The 18388-nt window shown below is 36.1% G+C and overlaps 1 protein-coding gene across 1 annotated transcript in view; it reads left to right on the forward strand.

Annotated features, from left to right (window-relative positions):
* GPR180 (G protein-coupled receptor 180) overlaps nt 1-8977 on the forward strand; it is a 28589-nt gene extending 19612 nt beyond the window's left edge. Inside the window, exons 7-9 of the mRNA XM_004054649.5 lie at nt 2806-2997; nt 5659-5736; nt 6707-8977. Of these exons, the coding sequence (XP_004054697.1) occupies nt 2806-2997; nt 5659-5736; nt 6707-6865 (429 nt within the window). The 3' untranslated portion in view covers nt 6866-8977. The remainder of the gene's footprint in view (nt 1-2805; nt 2998-5658; nt 5737-6706) is intronic.
* The last annotated feature ends 9411 nt before the right edge of the window (nt 8978-18388 follow it).

Consider the following 18388-nt stretch of genomic DNA (forward strand, 5'->3'; position numbering starts at 1 on the left):
AATTTAATTATAATTTACCTGAACTTGAGCTTCCTATCAGCTTATTTAAGCACAGTGTGTTTAATACTAGGTTAGAGTCTTATTTCCTACTTAATAATAGCTTTCTTTCATATTTCTCTAGCACATGGTAAGTACTTAACACTGAATGAGTGATTCCATGAATTTGAGATTTATCCATTGTCAAGAATCTTTAGGATTGGCTGCTTTGTATGTAAAAGAATTCAGGTGATTATCTAAGATTAATTAAAGGGCAAAATATAGACTAAAAAAGAATGGGATCTTGTTTTTGAAAGCAAATGTAAAAACAAAACTAGTCTTTTATAAAGGCCCTGCATGCCTTTTTTTTCTTTTCCTCTATATTAATAGTATTGACATTCTAAGATACCCATACGCCTGTGTTCAATGGATTTGTAAAAATTAAGAAGAAAGGTATAAAGATAAAAATTTGTACTGAGTTTTTGATGAGCATTAGCTATAGATGAAAATGAATTATATACTTAGGCTCTGTAGAGGACATTATAATGTAAGTTTAATTCATTAAATAAATTGAAAAATGTATTAATGAAGGATGAGGTCAGTGCTTTATTCATCTTTCTATCCCTAGTATTTATTTAATATAGTAGGTTTTGAGTGGAATAGGAGTATTGAATTTACATGAATGATTTCAGAAAGAGACCATATCACAGGTGGTGATATTTAGAAAGGAGGTAGTGCCAGGAAAGGGGATGATGAGAAATAATTGAATTAGAAGAATTGATTAAAATAAGGTTGAGATTCTACCAACTTAATGTTTTTGAGCCAGGACTTATGGAGAGTAGTGTCAATGTCAGGATAAATTCTCACTTTTTATTTCTTTTTAAAAATTTCATTTTTATTATTTCATTGTAATTTTAATTTATTGTCATAGACAAATATGAATTGAGAACTGAGATAATATTACACTAGAGTTTATATGAACATTTATGAAGAATACATTAAATATAGCTCTGATCTTCAACAAGCCAGACAAGGCAGATCAGACAGGCAGTCAGAGACTATACAAATACATATGTATTTTATACAGATCACATATTAGCATATGTATATGAAAACAGGGAAGTTTGAATATGTAAAAATATGAACCATGGGCTGTGGTAGCTCTGTGGTAGCACTTCTGTGTTGCAAAAGTGAAGTTCAGAAATGTTGGTTAAGAAATCAGATGGGAGGCTGGGCGCAGTGGCTCACGCCTGTAATCCCAGCACTTTGGGAGGCCAAGGTGGGTGGATCACCTGAGGTCAGGAGTTCGAGACCAGCCTGGCCAACATGGTGAAACCCCCATCTCTACTAAAAATACAAAAACTAGCCGGGCATGGTGGCATATGCCTGTAATCCCAGCTACTCAGGAGGCTGAGGCAGGAGAATCACTTGAACTTGGGAGGTGGAGGTTGCAGTGAGCTGAGATCGTGCCACTGCACTCCAGCCTGGGCAACAGAGTGAGACTTTGTCTAAAAACAAAGAAATCAGATGGGTATAATTTGGTGGTTTGCAAATACTGAGCCCAAGAAGGAATTTCACATGTTATAGTGACAAAGGAGTTTACCTAAGAAGAATGGTATCAGGAGTAAAATTAGTGTAGAGGATGTGAGAATGAGGAAAGCAAGAGTTTGCTGGTAAACCCCATAAAACCTAATAATTGGATTTGATATTGAGTTTTGATGTCTTCCAAAAGTTCTTGGAAGTCACCGAAGACTCAATTCTGAGGGCTGGCTGAATTGACAAAGGAAAGAAGTGCAGAGAGCTACAGACATGTGTTGCAATGGTTAAAACGTTAGAGTAAGTTAAGTGATTGATGTTTAGTAAAGATGGAGGCAACATGGACACTAATTTCTTTTGAATAGTAATAAACAGAATAGCTTAATGAGGAACTAGCTGAGCTTTTTACTGTTAGCAACATGGGAGAAAAGGTCAATAAACAGTGATGAATAACAGTGCCCTGAGGATTTATAGTGAATATTAAAAATATGCTGTCCTTTACCAAGGGATGTTACCGTGAAAAAGAATAAAGTCTGAAATCAACAATTCTGACTTTTTGATTTCTGAATTGCACAAAAAACACTGAAATGTTTGAAAGTTACCCTGAGATAGCCAGTTTGAATGCAGAATGGTTTACATTCAATGATGTTGAAGTAAAAAGGAAATGGATTTAGAAGAAAGTTTGTTCTTTTAACCTTTTCAGTTCATTTTCATCCTTAGAGATATCTTATTTGAATCATGACAGCAATAAAATTATTTTTTTCCTTTTTTTTTGAGATGGAGTTTCACTCTTATTGCCCAGGCCGGAGTGCAATGGCGCGATCTCAGCTCACAGCAACCTCCACCTCCTGGGTTCAAGTGATTCTCCTACCTCAGCCTCCCAAGTAGCTGAGATTACAGGTGCCCGCCACCACGCCCAGCTAATTTTTTGTATTTTTAGTAGAGATGGGGTTTCATCATGTTGTCCAGGCTGGTCTCAAATTCCTGACCTCAGGTGATCCACCTGCCTTGGCCTCCCAAAGTGCTGGGATTACAGGCGTGAGCCACTGCTCCCGGCAGCAATAGAATTTTTTTAAAAATCTCTTAACTGTGGTCTCACTTGATAAAAATTCATTTTGTCTAGCTTAGGGTATTAGAGTGATGAAAAGACTGTACTTTGTTAATTAACAACCTCTATGGTCTGATAGGAATGTTTATATAACGTTTAAACGGATGTTTATTAAAGAGTTGAAAAAAATATTGTAATGAGGTATATTTTTTTTTCCAAAATGTAATATTGTTTTTCTTTTGCAGAGTGTTTTGCTACTTTGGGAACAGTTTGAAGATACCAGTCATCATAGCTACCATTCACACCACAACTTAGCAGGGATCCTCCTAATTGTTCTAAGAATTTGCCTAGCATTGTCATTAGGCTGTGGACTCTATCAGATCATCACAGTGGAGAGAAGTACACTCAAAAGGGAGTTCTACATCACATTTGCCAAAGTATGGGTTTGGAAAGAAAATGGTTTATTCTGATTATCCACTTCGTTCTGGTTTCTTTGGGAAGTTAATAAACAACTACATGCTAACTTTTATTAAACTTCTGGGCTGGGCACAGTGGCTCACTCCTATAATCCCAGTGCTTTGGAAGGCCGAGACAGACAGATCGCTTGAGCCCCCAAGTTGGAAACCAGCCTGGGCAACATAGACCCCATCTCTACAAAAAATTAAAATTAGCCAGGCTTTGTGGCAAGCACCTGTTGTCTCAGCTACTCGAGAGGCTGAGATGGGAGGACTGCATGGGAGGATTGCTTGAGCCTGTGCATTGAAGGTTTCAGTGAGCCAAGATTGGGCCACTGCACTCCAGCCTGGGTAACAGGGCGAGACCTTCTTTTTTTTAAAAAAAAAAAAAAAAACTTCTATTATGTGACAGACACTACCGTAAGTTCTTTATGTGGTTCAACTCATTTAACCTTAGCAACTTATGTGATGTAGGTATTATCCCTATTTTACAAGACCTGTGAGACAGTATTTTCCATATACTCTTTGCAGGTCAGTTTTGCCTGGTTCATAGTTTCATCAGTAGGGATTTTACATTTTTTTCTGTAATACCAGAATTTTAAATTTTTGAAATCAAATATGGTTTGGATTTCTCAACAGTTATTAATTGACTATAAACTGTTATTCTCAGAGTTATGCAGTGTTTTATAACAGTTAGGAGCTATCCTTCAGCATAAGCAGCTGGAGCCAGGAGGCTGAGTCCATATGTTTCATCCAGCCTCACTCCATCCACATGAGATCGTGTCACTTTATTCCTCCTTTCTTGACCTTCTTGTGCTAGTGAGATCTAAAAGCAAATTCAGTTTTTTTCTATACAGGAGAAGGGTTAGAGCAGTAACATCATAGAACCTTCCCTCCCTAGAAGGTTTCACTTTTCTGTCAGATTGAGAGAATCCATACCCCTTCATTTTAGCCCTGCGAACCAGCATTGTGATCAGACTGATTCTGTTCAGGCAGCCCACCTTGTCCAGAGTTATTGGCCGTTATTCTGAGGCAGCTATGGAAGAAGAGCCAGATTCCTGCTTTATTCCTCGAAAGCTGCTGCTGCTGCAGCCCTAGGAACCAACTTCAGGCTTCTGAGCGCAAGACAAGAAGATGTCATCCTGCCTTTGAGTTTTTCACAGGGACAGTAGTGCTTATTGTTTGATAAGTTAATATGTATTTGAGGTGTTTAGGCATTAAGTTTTCTTATTTTGCTTCTTTCGTTGTTGTTGTTTTTGAGACGGTATCTCACTCTATCGCCCAGGCTGGAGTGCTGTGGCGTGATCTCGGCTCACTGCAAGCTCCGCCTCCCGGGTTCATGCCATTCTCCTGCCTCAGCCTGCCGAGTAACTTGCACCCACGCCCGGCTAAGTTTTTGTATTTTTAGTAGAGACGGGGTTTCACCGTGTTAGCTAGGATGCTCTCGACCTCCTGACCTTGTGATACGCCCGCCTTGGCCTCCCAAAGTGCTGGGATTACAGGCGTGAGCCACCGCGCCCGGCCTTTCTTTTTTATGATGGAGTTTCGCTCTTGTCCAGGCTGGAGTGCAGTGGCGCGTTCTCGGCTCACTGCAACTTCCACCTCCCGGGGTCAAGCGATTCTCCTGTTTCAGTCTCTGGCATGTGCCACCACACCTGGCTAATTTCTGTATTTTCAGTAGAGATGGGGTTTCTCCATGTTGGTCAGGCTGTTCTGGAACTCCCGACCTCAGGCGATCCGCCCGCCTCGGCCTCCCAAAATGTTGGGATTACAGGCATGAGCCACAGCGCCTGGCCTCTTGTTTTGCTTTATGCTTAAAGCAGTGCAAAATTTAAAGTATTTTATGTTTTAATTTAACTTTCTAAATAGGATCAAACATCTGAAAGTATTTAAGGAGTAGCAAAAAGTTATTCTCACCTCCTCACACAATTGCTATTCTTAATTTATCCTTCTGGAGTTTTAAGTATATATGTCTATATATATTTCCTTTCATTTTTATACAAATAGTAACATACTAAACATTTTTCTATATCTTGTTTTTTTCTCCCTATATCTTTAATGTACCAAACATTTCAACAGCTATTTATTAACATTTTTTATTTCAAATTTAATTTTGGAAAAGAGAATACATTACTAGGTTCAAGGAAGAATAGAAAAATATTTGAAAAGTATAAACAGTTACCCATTCTTAGCTGCCCAGTTCCCCCTCCTCTGTTCTAACCCTCAAACAGGTAACGACTATTAATGTTTTTTGTGTATTTTTACAGGATTTCTTTGTGTATCAGCATGCAAATATGAATGTACATTCTTTTTTCTTTTTACAGGAATATTACACATTTGTGCCTTGCTTTTGTCACTTAATAATTTGTTACTTATATTAATAATTTGTAGTGTATCAAAATGTGTATGCAACAGATTTATAAACATAAGATTATAAATATTCCAAATATACTCATTTGGTTAGAAACAAAATATTAATGTCACAGCAACAGTAAATTTATTTCTACATTTTATTGCAGGCTCTACTCTAAAGGCCTGTTGAGGTTAATCAGAACCTAAAAATGCTAGTAACATTTTTTTGTCTGGTACATTCTGAAAAAAAACTACACAGTTCTACTTATTTCACTTTTTCATTTGTTTCAGGGCTGTATCTTGTGGTTTTTATGCCATCCAGTTCTTGCATGCATTTCTGTCATTTTTAGCGACTACCAAAGAGACAAGGTAAGAAATATACATGATCAAAGTAGTTTTTTTAATGAAAATATTGTCTTAATTGGGAGAATATTTAAATAGGAGGGACCTATTTATTTTTTAAGATATTTTCTGGGTTATTTAAAACTTTGAAACAAAATAGTAAACCAGTAAGCAGATAAATTTGAAGTTTAAAAATTTTTAAAATATTTATAAGCAAAATGGTGGAAATAGCTTTTCTTGATTGTACTACAATAGAGAATTTTAAAATAGAAATTTTGTTTTATAAATTAGAGAATTTATAATACATCTTTTAAAAAATGATTAAAATTTTTCTTACATAATAGCAAAAATCAAGATTTGTAAAAATCAGTCTAGTTATTTAACAGACTACGAACCAGAGTGCCATGCTCAAGTATGATGCATTTTGATTGTGTTGATACCTACCTTCTTAGGTGAATGGCTCCATCATTTCAAAATAGGGGTCTGCCAGGAGACCTTTACAAGCAATGCAGTATGTGCCTGAATGCACAAATGTTTATTGAGCCTGAGGTATTTACAAAGGGTGAATAGATAGGACAGTAGTCTACAAAAATAGAGAAGCAACTTGAGAATTTTTGAAAGGGCTTTTAGAGTACTCTTTAAAGTTCAGGTAGGAGCGTGCTTTATTCCTGTTACTAAATTAGCTAGGAACCTGATTTTTCTTATTTACTGAAACTCTTGTCTGTAGTGCATACCCTTAGGAGAGAATGGTTTAGCAAGTTATTCTTTTGTGCCTTACTTTGTCATCTACAAAATAACTGTTAAAGGGATTTTTATCCTTAAACAATTAGAGTTCTGAGCATTAGTCAGAAAATTTTTTTGATAAAATGTACCTATGGTAAAGATGAAAGATAGAGTATTGTATTTATATAAAAAGCATATATAGATTCATAATAAATTGAATATTATTTCTCTATTTCTGCATGTAGTAAAAGCATTCCTTTCCTTTTCTTTTCAGGTTGTTACAATAGGTGTTATCCTTTGCCAGTCTGTTTCCATGGTTATTCTCTACAGACTCTTTCTATCTCACAGTCTATACTGGGAAGTTTCTTCACTTTCTTCAGTAACACTACCACTGACCATATCATCTGGACACAAAAGTCGCCCTCATTTCTGATACTTGATTTTTGTTGAGAGGAAAAGTGAATTGGTTAAAAGAGTGCAATAAGGATCCAAATACAGTGACTTTTTTTTCATACATTTAGTATGAAAACTTGAACAGCGAAAGCAGAGCATGTTATTTATATAACTGCATTTAAGCAGTACCAAGACTGAAAAAAAAGGTAATAAATGAAATGTTTTGAAATATACTTAAACAACAAACTTTGAAGAAAGTGTTGTTATAAAATGATTGAAGCAATTTCTATGTGGAAATAAATGTGAAAAATAACTATGATATTTTGGTAAAATATTCACCACTTATAATGCCTCATCTTAATAGCTAACTCAGGTTTAATAGTCTTATAAAAAGTGATCAGTTAAATGATTACTTGCTTATAAATATCTAAACTAGTCCAGTTATGAAATCAGTGTAATACATTGATTTTTAAAACTGCTGCTTTTTATGCTTTAAGGAAAATGTATTTCATATTTGAGTTTAAAGGAATTGAAATTACTTCAGGAAATGAATATAAAATAGGTTCACAGTTAAATTAATAAGCTTTTGTTTATTTGTGGGTGGAGTTATTCTCCAATTTTTTCTGCCATTTTTGGCTCTAGTTCAGGTTTTAGCTTGATTAGCAAAGGTTTTTGACAAACAGTTTATGAAAAAATAAAACTTAAATACATTACACGAGTTGTTAGGACAAAGAATTTTAAAATCTGAGCACTTAGGTGAAGGGACAAGCAGGTTTATGTGTTTAAACAGAAAGAAGGGAAAAGGTACTATGTGATATGGTACTGAAATTTTGATCCCAATAGAATTCATTCCTCTTACGTTGAATCCCCAATCATAATTAAGCCGTATACACAGATTAAATTAACAGAAGCATTTCACATAAATGTTGGTTTCAGTCATCAACTACCCATGAATTCCTGCCCAAGGATACTTAATCAGGATTAAATTTTCTATGAATAATTGAAAAACAAAACACTCACTGGATTTGTTATAATCCGTGTTGGCACTGGATTCTAAGTAGTTGCCATCTTGAATCCTTTGTAATAAAGCCATACTTTTGTGTGTGTGTGTGATGCCCCAGTATTGAGTATGCTAGCTAAAAAATATCAAGTGCCTGATTAAAGAATTGCTAAATGGTTGTCAATACTCGCTGTATAAAATAAGTATTCCCATTAATAGTCACTGATTGGAAATTATTCTGTTGCTGTTTGTCAAGCTGTTCAGGCCTTTTCCTTTTTACTTCTGGCTTATTTTAAAAATATTTTTTATCTAGTTACTGTGTGTTTAAGCAAGAAACAGTGCACTGATCTGGTAGTTAAATTTTTTAATTAAATAGTTAAAATAGTGTAGTGCAACTTAAAAATATCTATGGCTTTGTTTTTGTTTTTCTTTTGTACCTAGTCTCATTGGAAATGACTAGTATTCTGCCTCATTTTCAGGGCAGAATATGTGTTTGTGACCCAAAATGACAAAGTTACCAAGTTCAACCTGCTCATTAAATCATCTCTCTATTAGTTCTTTGTAAATCATTTAGTACATTAGAGCTACAGGTTAAGACTAGAAAGTCTGAGTTATGTTTTAGGTATACATGATCTTCTGAGTGGTCATAACCTTTTCTTTTATCATGTCTCGCTAATAACCCCAGCTATTGTCTGTTGTGTTCAGCTGAGATGCAAAAAAGAAATTAAGCAAAAAAGAAAAAGGTGAAGACTTTTCATGAATTTTGTGAACTTGCCAAAAGGGGAAGGGAAAAATCTTTGTGTTACTTCACTCAAAGAACATAAGTAACTGCAATTAACATATATGAAATTTATTACTCTGCTTGCATTTATGAAACTAACCAGTTTTTTAAACTTTAATTCTTAAATTTATGGTTCGAAATGCTGATAATTTATTTTGTTATTTAAGAGCTTTTGTTAAGTGGAGGAAAGTAGTTGTTAATAAATGTATAAAACTGTTCTTGACTAGTAATCAGGGACAAAATTTATAGTTCATAAGTCATGACACAGTATTCCCTCTTTTTCTGAATGTTTACATAGAGATTCATCACTGCAGATTACAGAAAGTTAAGTGTATACTGCAAACTCTAATTAAAGATAAAAATCTTTTCTACCTTTCTTTGTCAGATAATGCTTTTTTATGTGTTTTTACATTTTTTGAAAGAAGATAAAAATGGTTCATCCAGAGCTTTATTAAGAAGCATTTCTTTTCTTCCCTTAAAAAATAGATGCTTATTTTTATTGACGTGTGTATAATAAGATGGGTGCCTACTGTGATGCATTTTACCAGGCATTTTACCTTCATTATTACTCATCTCTATTGTGATAACCAGGCTCCCATTTAACTGAGTATAAGAGAGAATAAATGATTTCTCTAAGGTCATCAAACTATTTAGTTTTTCCACTTTACCTTCATGATTTAAGGAACACATATTAGCTGTGTTTTAGTGAGAATGAATTGCTGTCCATCATAATTTTTGCTGTTGATTTGAACATTAAAACTGGAATTGTGCTAAAATCAGAACATGGGCTTGAATATCTGTAAGACCTCAGCACACTTCAGTATTTGAACCTGGCTTTTAGCCAGACAGTATTACTAGTGGGAGAGTTAATCTAGGCAGAAGAGCTTGCTTTAGGGTAATTATTTATTATCTCCAGTAAAGTCACATCTGATGAACATAGGAGATACACAAATCTGAGATCATCTCTAAAATAATGAGACTAGAACCTATCTATCAACATGAACATGGGCTCCTTCAGCATGTTTCTTCTAGGAGACTGCACGTTCTTTGGAATTTGGAAATTTGGAATTATCTGTGAAACATTTTCTTAAATAGCTTCTATGGTATGAAATCATTGAGGTTGTTTTTTGTTTGTTCTGAGAATTGATATGATTGTTAGAAGTAGCCAGATATGAAGAGGTAATACCATTTTTTATTCCAACATGTATTTGTGAATTGAGACTAAAATAATGAGATTGTTTTTCCTCTGTGATCTGAAAGTAGTGTGGTAGAAGCACCGTAGCTTGATTTCTTGCAATAGCTCTCTAAGTAATATTACCATGTCCACACTTGGGCAGCCTTCTGCACAGCTCCAGGGGCATCATATGTGTTGTGCTGTAGGAGTGCCATGAAGGCTGGAGGTGAGGAAAGAAGTGGTCCTGCCCACTAGGGCCATTCTCCACATTGTAGCCAAAACAATCTCTTAAAAATGGAAATCATCTGGATGATGAGCATACAGAAATTCTTTGTGCTAATCTTGTAATTTTTTTGTAAGTTTGAAATTATTTCAAAAAGTTTAAAAATCATATAAATCAGATCAAACTACTACTTCCCTGACAAAAACCCTCCATGTGCCTCTCATTGCACTTAGGAAAAGAAGTCCTCGCTCATTACTATGTTCTGCAAGGCCCATATGATCTGGTTATCTCTTAATTTGTACCACTCTCACACATATCCCAGCCTCATTGTCCTTCATCAAAAAAAGATCTAGCTTATATCACAGCCTCAGATACTTGGCACTAGCCATCTTCTCTGCCTGGGACATTCTCTTCCAAATCTTAGCATGGTTGGAAGGCTGAATCCTCATCCTTCAGGTTCTCAGCTCAGATGTCTTTTAGAGAACTCACCGTCTGTGGTGGATTTATATGGTGCAGTTTAGTCAACCTGGAGATAGGTTCCGCAGAATTCTCTTCCATGCATAATTTCAGGACAATGTAGGCCATAAGAAATGTTTGATACAAGATATAGAAGGCAGAAGTAAAGTAGCAGCCAGATCTGCATTCTTTTTGTAAGAGGAAGGGCCAGACAAGGCACAAGGCACTGTTGCAGCTTATCCACATTATTGCTTATCTGTTGGCTTCTCTTGGCCTGTGGGACAACAGCCAGGCCCACAGGAACACCAGTTCCTGCCGGAATGGCTCCTTCAGCTTCTCTGGCTCCTGGGCCAGGTGTGCGTTTTACTCTGACAAAGGGTGCCAGCTTCTGCTGGACAACTCCATCATTCACACTGGAGGATTAGAGGCAGTGAGAGACCTGTATGGCTTCCAGTCCATCCTCCAAGTTCCACTCAGTTCCCACAGGTTCTACTCATCCTAGCAAGTTCCTTGCTTCCCCCATTTCCCATGTCTTCCCTTTCCAACTGCCAGACACAAAAGAAACCGCCTCCTATAATCCCTATAATAAGTCCCTTATTTTGAATATTAAGATACGTGTATGTGTATTAGATCCTAGTGGTTCTTTTCTGATCAGACCCTGATTAACCATACCACCCTATCTAATGCTATTCCCCCATCCTAGTTCTATCGTATTATCCCTTTTTTTGTTTGTTGTACTTAGCTGGTTTATCTTTGTCATCTCTCAAATTAGAATATAAATTTTAAGTGAGTTTGTCTCTATTCATTGCTGTATGCCTAATACTAGGACACTCCCTGGTGCATACTAGATGCTCAAAAATATTTTTGAGTGAATGAAGGCAATGCTGAAAAAGTTCCAAATCTGTACTTAACAGTGTAGTCGTAATTATATAATAGAAGTACCCGTAGTGACTTCAATAATACCTTGCCTATTCTTTGTTCAATTGCATGGAACTTGGTAGTGTGTAAAAATCTTGACTAGTCAAGTAGTTGTCATAAAACATCAATTACGAGAGGATTTCTCAAATTCTCGCAGAGGCAGTTTCTCTTTATTTTATGTAGTCCTGTAATAGGACCATGTATCTGGTTTCTGGCCTGCCACAACTAGAAGCACCAATTTAAAAGAGAAGTTTCTAGTCAGCTAGAGGAGGGAATGTTGACAGTAGTCAGAAGCAGCTGGGAAAAGATAGGAAAACTAGAAATGACAATAACACTCAAATTGCAGCAGCCTGGGGTCATTTAGTGTAGGTGAAAGCAGCCCTGTGTTGTGTATCTCAGTAGACTCTTAAGAGATTTGTTGTTCAATGTATTCATGACAGTGACTGATGGTAATCAAGAAAATATTAAGTTATAAGTTATGTTCAGTAGCCTCAAAGAAGTATGTGAAAACCTTCTAATGTTTTCTTCTTGTTAAACAGGTAATATATGCACATTGTACAAAAATCAGAAAGTTGAAAAAGGTTTGGAAAAGAAGTCCTTCTCTCACTCATTTCCCTTCCCTGAATCCAACCTCTGTTACCAGTTATCTTTCTAGAAATGGCGCCATGCACATATAAACATATATGAAACACAAATTATAGCATAACATACAGACTTTTGCACATTCAGCAATTTATTCTGTAGCCTTACCTAGAATTGTCCCATTTTTTTCACCAATTGCATAGAACTCCATTATATGGATGTATTTTGATTTTTTCAAAGAATCAGTTCTGTTACTGCACGTTGTTGGTTTTCAGTCTTGCTAATACGGACAAGGCTGAAATTAAGACTGTAATCAAGAATTTGCCAGGACTTCCTCCCCTCCTCCCAGAATGCCTCCACTCCAGGTTCCAGGTCTAGATCCTTGGGATTTTCTAGGTGGTAGAAGTATCTTTGTTATTCATAGTGAGCTCTGATAGTTACGCTAACAAGATGACTCAAATAGGGGCTAGCCACACCAGAAGACCAACCATTGGATTAGAGGGTTGGAGTTTTGAGTCATGTGATATTAGCCCAACCTCTGAGGTGGAGAGAGGGGTTGGAGATCGAGTTCAGCTTTATATAGAGATTGAGTCAATTAATCATGCGTGTCATGAAACCCCGAGAGAAACTCTGGTCAGTGATGCTCAAGTGAACTTCCCTGGTTGGCAATACTCTGGTGTGTTCTAGGAGGGTGACATGTCCCTGAGGACACAGAAACTTTGTGTTTGGGATCCTCTTACACCTTGCTCTATGTATGTCTTCTTTTGGCTGTTCTGATTTGTATCCTTTTGCTATAATAAACTATAATAGTATGCATAGCACTTTGCTGAGTTCTGTGAGTTGTTCTATTTAATTATAGAACCTGAAGGTATTGTGGGGACCCCAGAACTTGCAGCCAGTTGGTCAGAAGTAAGGATGGCCCTGGGAATGCCCAAAGTTGCTAGTTTCTGAAGTTAGGGCAGTCATATGGAGGACTGGGCCCTTAATCTGTGAAGTTTGGCTTAACTTCAGGCAGTTGGTGTCAGAAGCCATTGCAAATATCCTGATTATCCGTGCAAAACAAAAACACTTAATAGAAAATTATGTTGTACTCTCTGTACGGATAATTTTCGGTTAAGTGTTTTTGTTTTCCATGGATTGTACTAGATATCAATCTGATAAATAACTTTTATTCATTATAGTTTTAATTTGCATTTCTCTTATTAATTTTTGTTTTAAAACCATTTTCTTTCCAGTTCTACGATCTGTTAATGTATTTTTCCCACTTTTCTATTGGGTTGGTTGTCTTTTTCTTATTGATTTGTTAAAACTCTTTATAACAGAAATTGGTCATTTGTGATATGAGTCTGAACTGTGTTTCTCAATTTGTGATTTTTCTCTTTACTTTTTTAATGGTATCTTTTTCTTGTAGTTTTTTTAATGCAGGTGGAATTATCAGTCTTTTATTTTTTTCTTCTGTGTTCTACCTGTTTCACAGGTAGAAAAGCCTTAACTCTTTGAGATTATGTTTAAATGCCCTGTATTTTCATCTGGTGGTTTTATGGTTTTATGTTTTATGTTTTTTTCATCCACCTGGAATTTATTTTGCTGTTAAAATATGAATTCGAGATCCCACTTAATTTTTTTCAGATGGTTGTTGACTTATTGCAATATCATATGTTATATAATCCATCTTTACTGATTCGTTGCTAATTGATTTCTGGACTTTTAAGGCTATCTGATGAACTGTTGATCTGGTACCACACTGTTTCAATTATTGTAGTCTTAAAATTGCTGTACTCTTTGGTAGGGATAATTTTCTGTTAAGTGTTTTTGTTTTTTATAATTTTCCAATTAGTCTTGCTCATTTTTTATATAAACTTTGAAATCAATTTTTCTGATTTTCAAAAGAAAAAAAATCCTGTTTAGTATTCTTAGTGGAATGAATTAAATTTCCATAGCAATTTAGGGAAATTTGACTTTCTTAACGTGTTGTGTTAAACCCACAGGTGGTAGCATGCCATTGACTCCTCAGCCAAGCATATTATCAACTGTCGGAAGCTAGGTTTTCCCATAGTGATCCAAGAAACTAGTACGAAATGCCTTTCTGATTTTTTAAAACTTGTATACATATATAGTACATATTATATATACTTATATATTAAGTAATCAGAAGTATGTGTTTCTCAATCACCTTTTAAAGACTTCTTTATATAGCTCTTGTACATTTCTTGATATGAATACGTTAATGTTTTCTTTCATTATGTTGCATATGGCTTTTGTTTTCTGCATGAAAACTATTGATTTCTGTGTTCTAATTTTGTTCCCAGTCACCTAACTGAATTCTTCTAACAGTTGTAATAAATTTCTGGTTGGCTCTCTTGTGTTTTCTAGGTAAACAACCGTATTGTCTGCAAATGATCATTATTTTTGTCTTTTCTATTCAATTTTTTACCTCTAATTGTTGCTCCTTCAACTTAAAAATGAAAACTCCAAAGCAAGCAAAAACAAGGAAATAATAAAGAGCAGGTATCAATGAATTTGATTATGGAAAAACTATAGAGAAAAATTAACAAAACCAAAAGCTCATTCTTTGAAAAGATTAGTAAAAGTTACAAGCCTCTAGCAAGACTGACAAAAGAAAAAATACACAAATTACTAATATCAGGAATAAAAGGAGATACCAGACTGCAGACATTAACAGAACAGTAAGAAAATAGTACAAACAAACAAAAAAATCCTCTACTAACATAAATATGGCAATTTAGATGAAATAACCAATTCTCTGAAGACTATATGGCAAGAACTATAAAAGGTCTGAGATTTTACATACTTACAAGCTAACTAACCTGTTACGGCAAGCACCATGAGCTTCATTTTGGTTTACATTGGTTATACATATATCTGAAGTTTATGGAGGCAATACAGGCAGGACTACATGAATATTCCACATGCAGTGGATTTGTGTTGCACCCAAGGAACACTGAACCTAGACAGTTTATCTCCTTTATAACTGGCTGTTTGTCAAGGGGGAAACATTTCCTCATCCTGCTCACTATATACACAACCTTGAGACATGGCCTAGATAAAGAGTAGTTAGAGCCTTGTGTTCTTGGTCTCCCGATTAGGAACATGCAGGGATGCAAAAGGATGGTGGACTGCCTCTCCCAACATCACAAACTACCAAAACCCACTCAAGAAATAAATATCCAAAATAGTCCTATAACTATCAAAGGAATTGAATTCTTATTTAAACAACTTTTGAAACAGAAATCTCTAGTCCCAGATGGTTTCATGGGTAAATTCCACCAAACATTTAAAGAAATAACACTGATTCTACACAGTCTATTCCAGAAAAATAGAAGAGGTGGGAGAGAAAGGTGCAAAGGCAAGTTTGTGAAGAAAGGAATGCTTTTGATGCTTTTGCAACAAATGATGTTGAAACTAATGGACATCCATATGCAAAATAAATGAACCTCAACCTAATTCTCTCACCTTGTATTAGTGTGTTTTCACACTGCTGATAAAGATACCCGAGACTGGGTAATTTATAATGAAAATGAGGGGTGTGTGTGTGTGTGTGTGTATGTGTTTGAGATGGATTCTTGCTCTTTCGCCCAGGCTGGAGTGCAATGCCATGATCTTGGGTCACTGCAACCTCCGCCTCCCTGGTTCAAGTGATTCTCCTGCCTCAGGCTCCCAAGTAGCTGGGACTACAGGCCAGTGCCACCATGCCCAACTAATTTTTGTATTTTTAGTAGAGATAGGGTTTCACCATGTTGGCCAGGTTAGTCTTGATCTCTTGACTTCGTGATCTGCCCGCCTTGGCCTCCCAAAGTGCTGGGATTACAGGCATTAGCCACTGTGCCTGGCCAGTGAAAAAGAGGTTTAACAGACTTACAGTTCCATGTGGCTGGGGAGGCCTCACGATCATGGCGGAAGGCAAAAGGCATGTCTTACATGGCGGCAGATGGGAGAATGAGAGCGAAGTGAAAGGGGATTCACCTTATAAAACCATCAGCTCTTGTGAGACCTATTCACTACCAGGAGGATAGTATAAGAGAAACCACCCCCATGATTCAGTTATCTCCCACTGGGTCCCTCCCACAACATGTGGGAATTATGGGAGCTACAATTCAAGATGAGATTTTGGTGGGGACACAGCTAAATCATATCACACCTCATACAAATATTAAAATGAATCATAGATCTAAATGTAAAACATAAAACTAGAAAACTTTTAGAACACAGGAGAAAATCTTTATGATGAGGTTATGCAAATAATTCTTAGACACCTAAAACATAATCCGCAGAAGATAAAAAATGGCAAATTTGATTTCAAAATGAAAAACTTTTGTTCTGCAAAAGACACTGTCAAGAGAATGAATAGACAGGCAATAGTCTGGGAGAATATTTGTAAATACGATAAAGTTTAATAAAGGATTCCATATAAAGAATGTATTAAAAACTCTTAAAACTCTACAGTGAGAAAACAACCCAATTAAAAAAATGAGCCTAAATCTTGAACAGATATTTCACCAAAGAATAAATATACAGCTAGCAAATTAACACATGAGAAGATGTTCACTATAATTAGTCATTAGGGAAATGCAAATTAAAAGGTTGGAGAGATACTACTACACATCTATTAAAATAGCTAAAATAAAAATACTGAAATTACCAAGTCCTGGAAAGGATGTGGAGCAGCTGGAACTCTCCTACATTGCTTGAGGGAATGCAAAATAGGAGAGCCATTCTGAAAAACAGTTTTGCAGTTTCTTATGAAGTTAAATTACCATATGACCCAGCAATTCCACTCCTTGGTATTAACCCTAGAGAAATGAATGGCTCATACAAAAACCTGTGCATACTGTTTATAGCAGCTCCATTCATAATTATAAAAAACTGTTAATGACCCAGATGTCCTGAATTGATAAAGTATGATGTATCCCTACAAAGGAATATTATTAGTAATAAAAGGAAACTTGATTCACACAACTTGTATGAGAATCAAAGGCCTTATGTTGGATGAAAGAAGCTAGTCTTAAAAAGTTACATGTTATTGTATGATTCAACTTAGATGGCATTCTCATATAGACAAAGCTACAGTAATGGGGAAAACATCAGTGGTTGCCAGGAGTTACAGGTGAGGACAGGGTATGATTACAAAGGGGTAACACCAAGGAGTTTTGAGGGAGGTGATGGAACTCTTCTTTATCTTGACTGTGTAGTGGTTATCTCAGTCTAGATGTATGTTAAAATTCAAAGAATTGTATATTAAAGACGTCAATTTTACTGTATCATGATTTTTTTTATTGTACTTTAAGTTCTAGGGTACATGTGCACAATATGCGGGTTTGTTACATATGTATACATGTGCCATGTTGGTGTGCTGCACCCATTAACTCGTCATTTACGTTAGATATATCTCCTAATGCTATCCCTCTCCCCTACCCCTACCTCACGACAGGTCTCAGTGTGTGATGTTCCCGTTTCTGTGTCCAGGTGTTCTCATTGTTCAATTTCCACCTATGAGTGAGAACATGCGGTGTTTGGTTTTCTGTCCTTGCGACAGTTTGCTGAGAATGATGGTTTCCAACTTCATCCATGTCCCTATGAAGGACACAAACTCATCCTTTTTTATGGCTGCATAGTATTCTGTGGTGTATATGTGCCACATTTTCTTAATTCAATCTATCATTGATGGACATTTGGGTTGGTTCCAAGTCTTTGCTATTGTGAATAGTGCCGTAATAAACATATGTGTGCATGTGTCTTTATATCAGCATGATTTATAATCCTCTGGGCATATACCCAGTAATGGGATGGCTGGGTCAAATGGTATTTCTAGTTCTAGATCCTTGAGGAATTGCCACACTGTCTTCCACAATGGTTGAACTAGTTTACACTCCCACCAACAGTGTAAAAGTGTTCCTATTTCTCCACATCCTCTCCAGCACCTGTTGTTTCCTGACTTTTTAATGATCACCATTCTAAATGGTGTGAGATGGAGTCTCATTGTGGTTTTGATTTGCATTTCTCTGATGGCCAGTGATGATGAGCATTTTTTCATGTGGCTTTTCACTGCATAAATGTCTTCTTTTGAGAAGTGTCTGTTCATATCCTTTGCCCACTTTTTGATGGGGTTGTTTTATTTTTTCTTGTAAATTTGTTTAAGTTCTTTGTAGATTCTGGATATTAGCCCTTTGTCAGATGGTAGATTGCAAAAATGTTCTCCCATTCTATAGGTTGCCTGTTCACTCTGATGGTAGTTTCTTTTGCTCTCAGAAGCTCTTTAGTTTAATTAGATCCCATTTGTCAATTGTGTCTTTTGTTGCCATTGCTTTTGGTGTTTTAGACATGAAGTCCTTGCCCATGCCTATGTCCTGAATGGTATTGCCTAGGTTTTCTTTTAGGGTTTTTATGATTTTAGGTCTTACCTTTAAGTCT

The sequence above is a fragment of the Gorilla gorilla genome, chromosome 14 (assembly GCF_029281585.2).
Source record: "Gorilla gorilla gorilla isolate KB3781 chromosome 14, NHGRI_mGorGor1-v2.1_pri, whole genome shotgun sequence".
In the NCBI taxonomy this organism is placed as follows: Eukaryota; Metazoa; Chordata; class Mammalia; order Primates; family Hominidae; genus Gorilla; species Gorilla gorilla.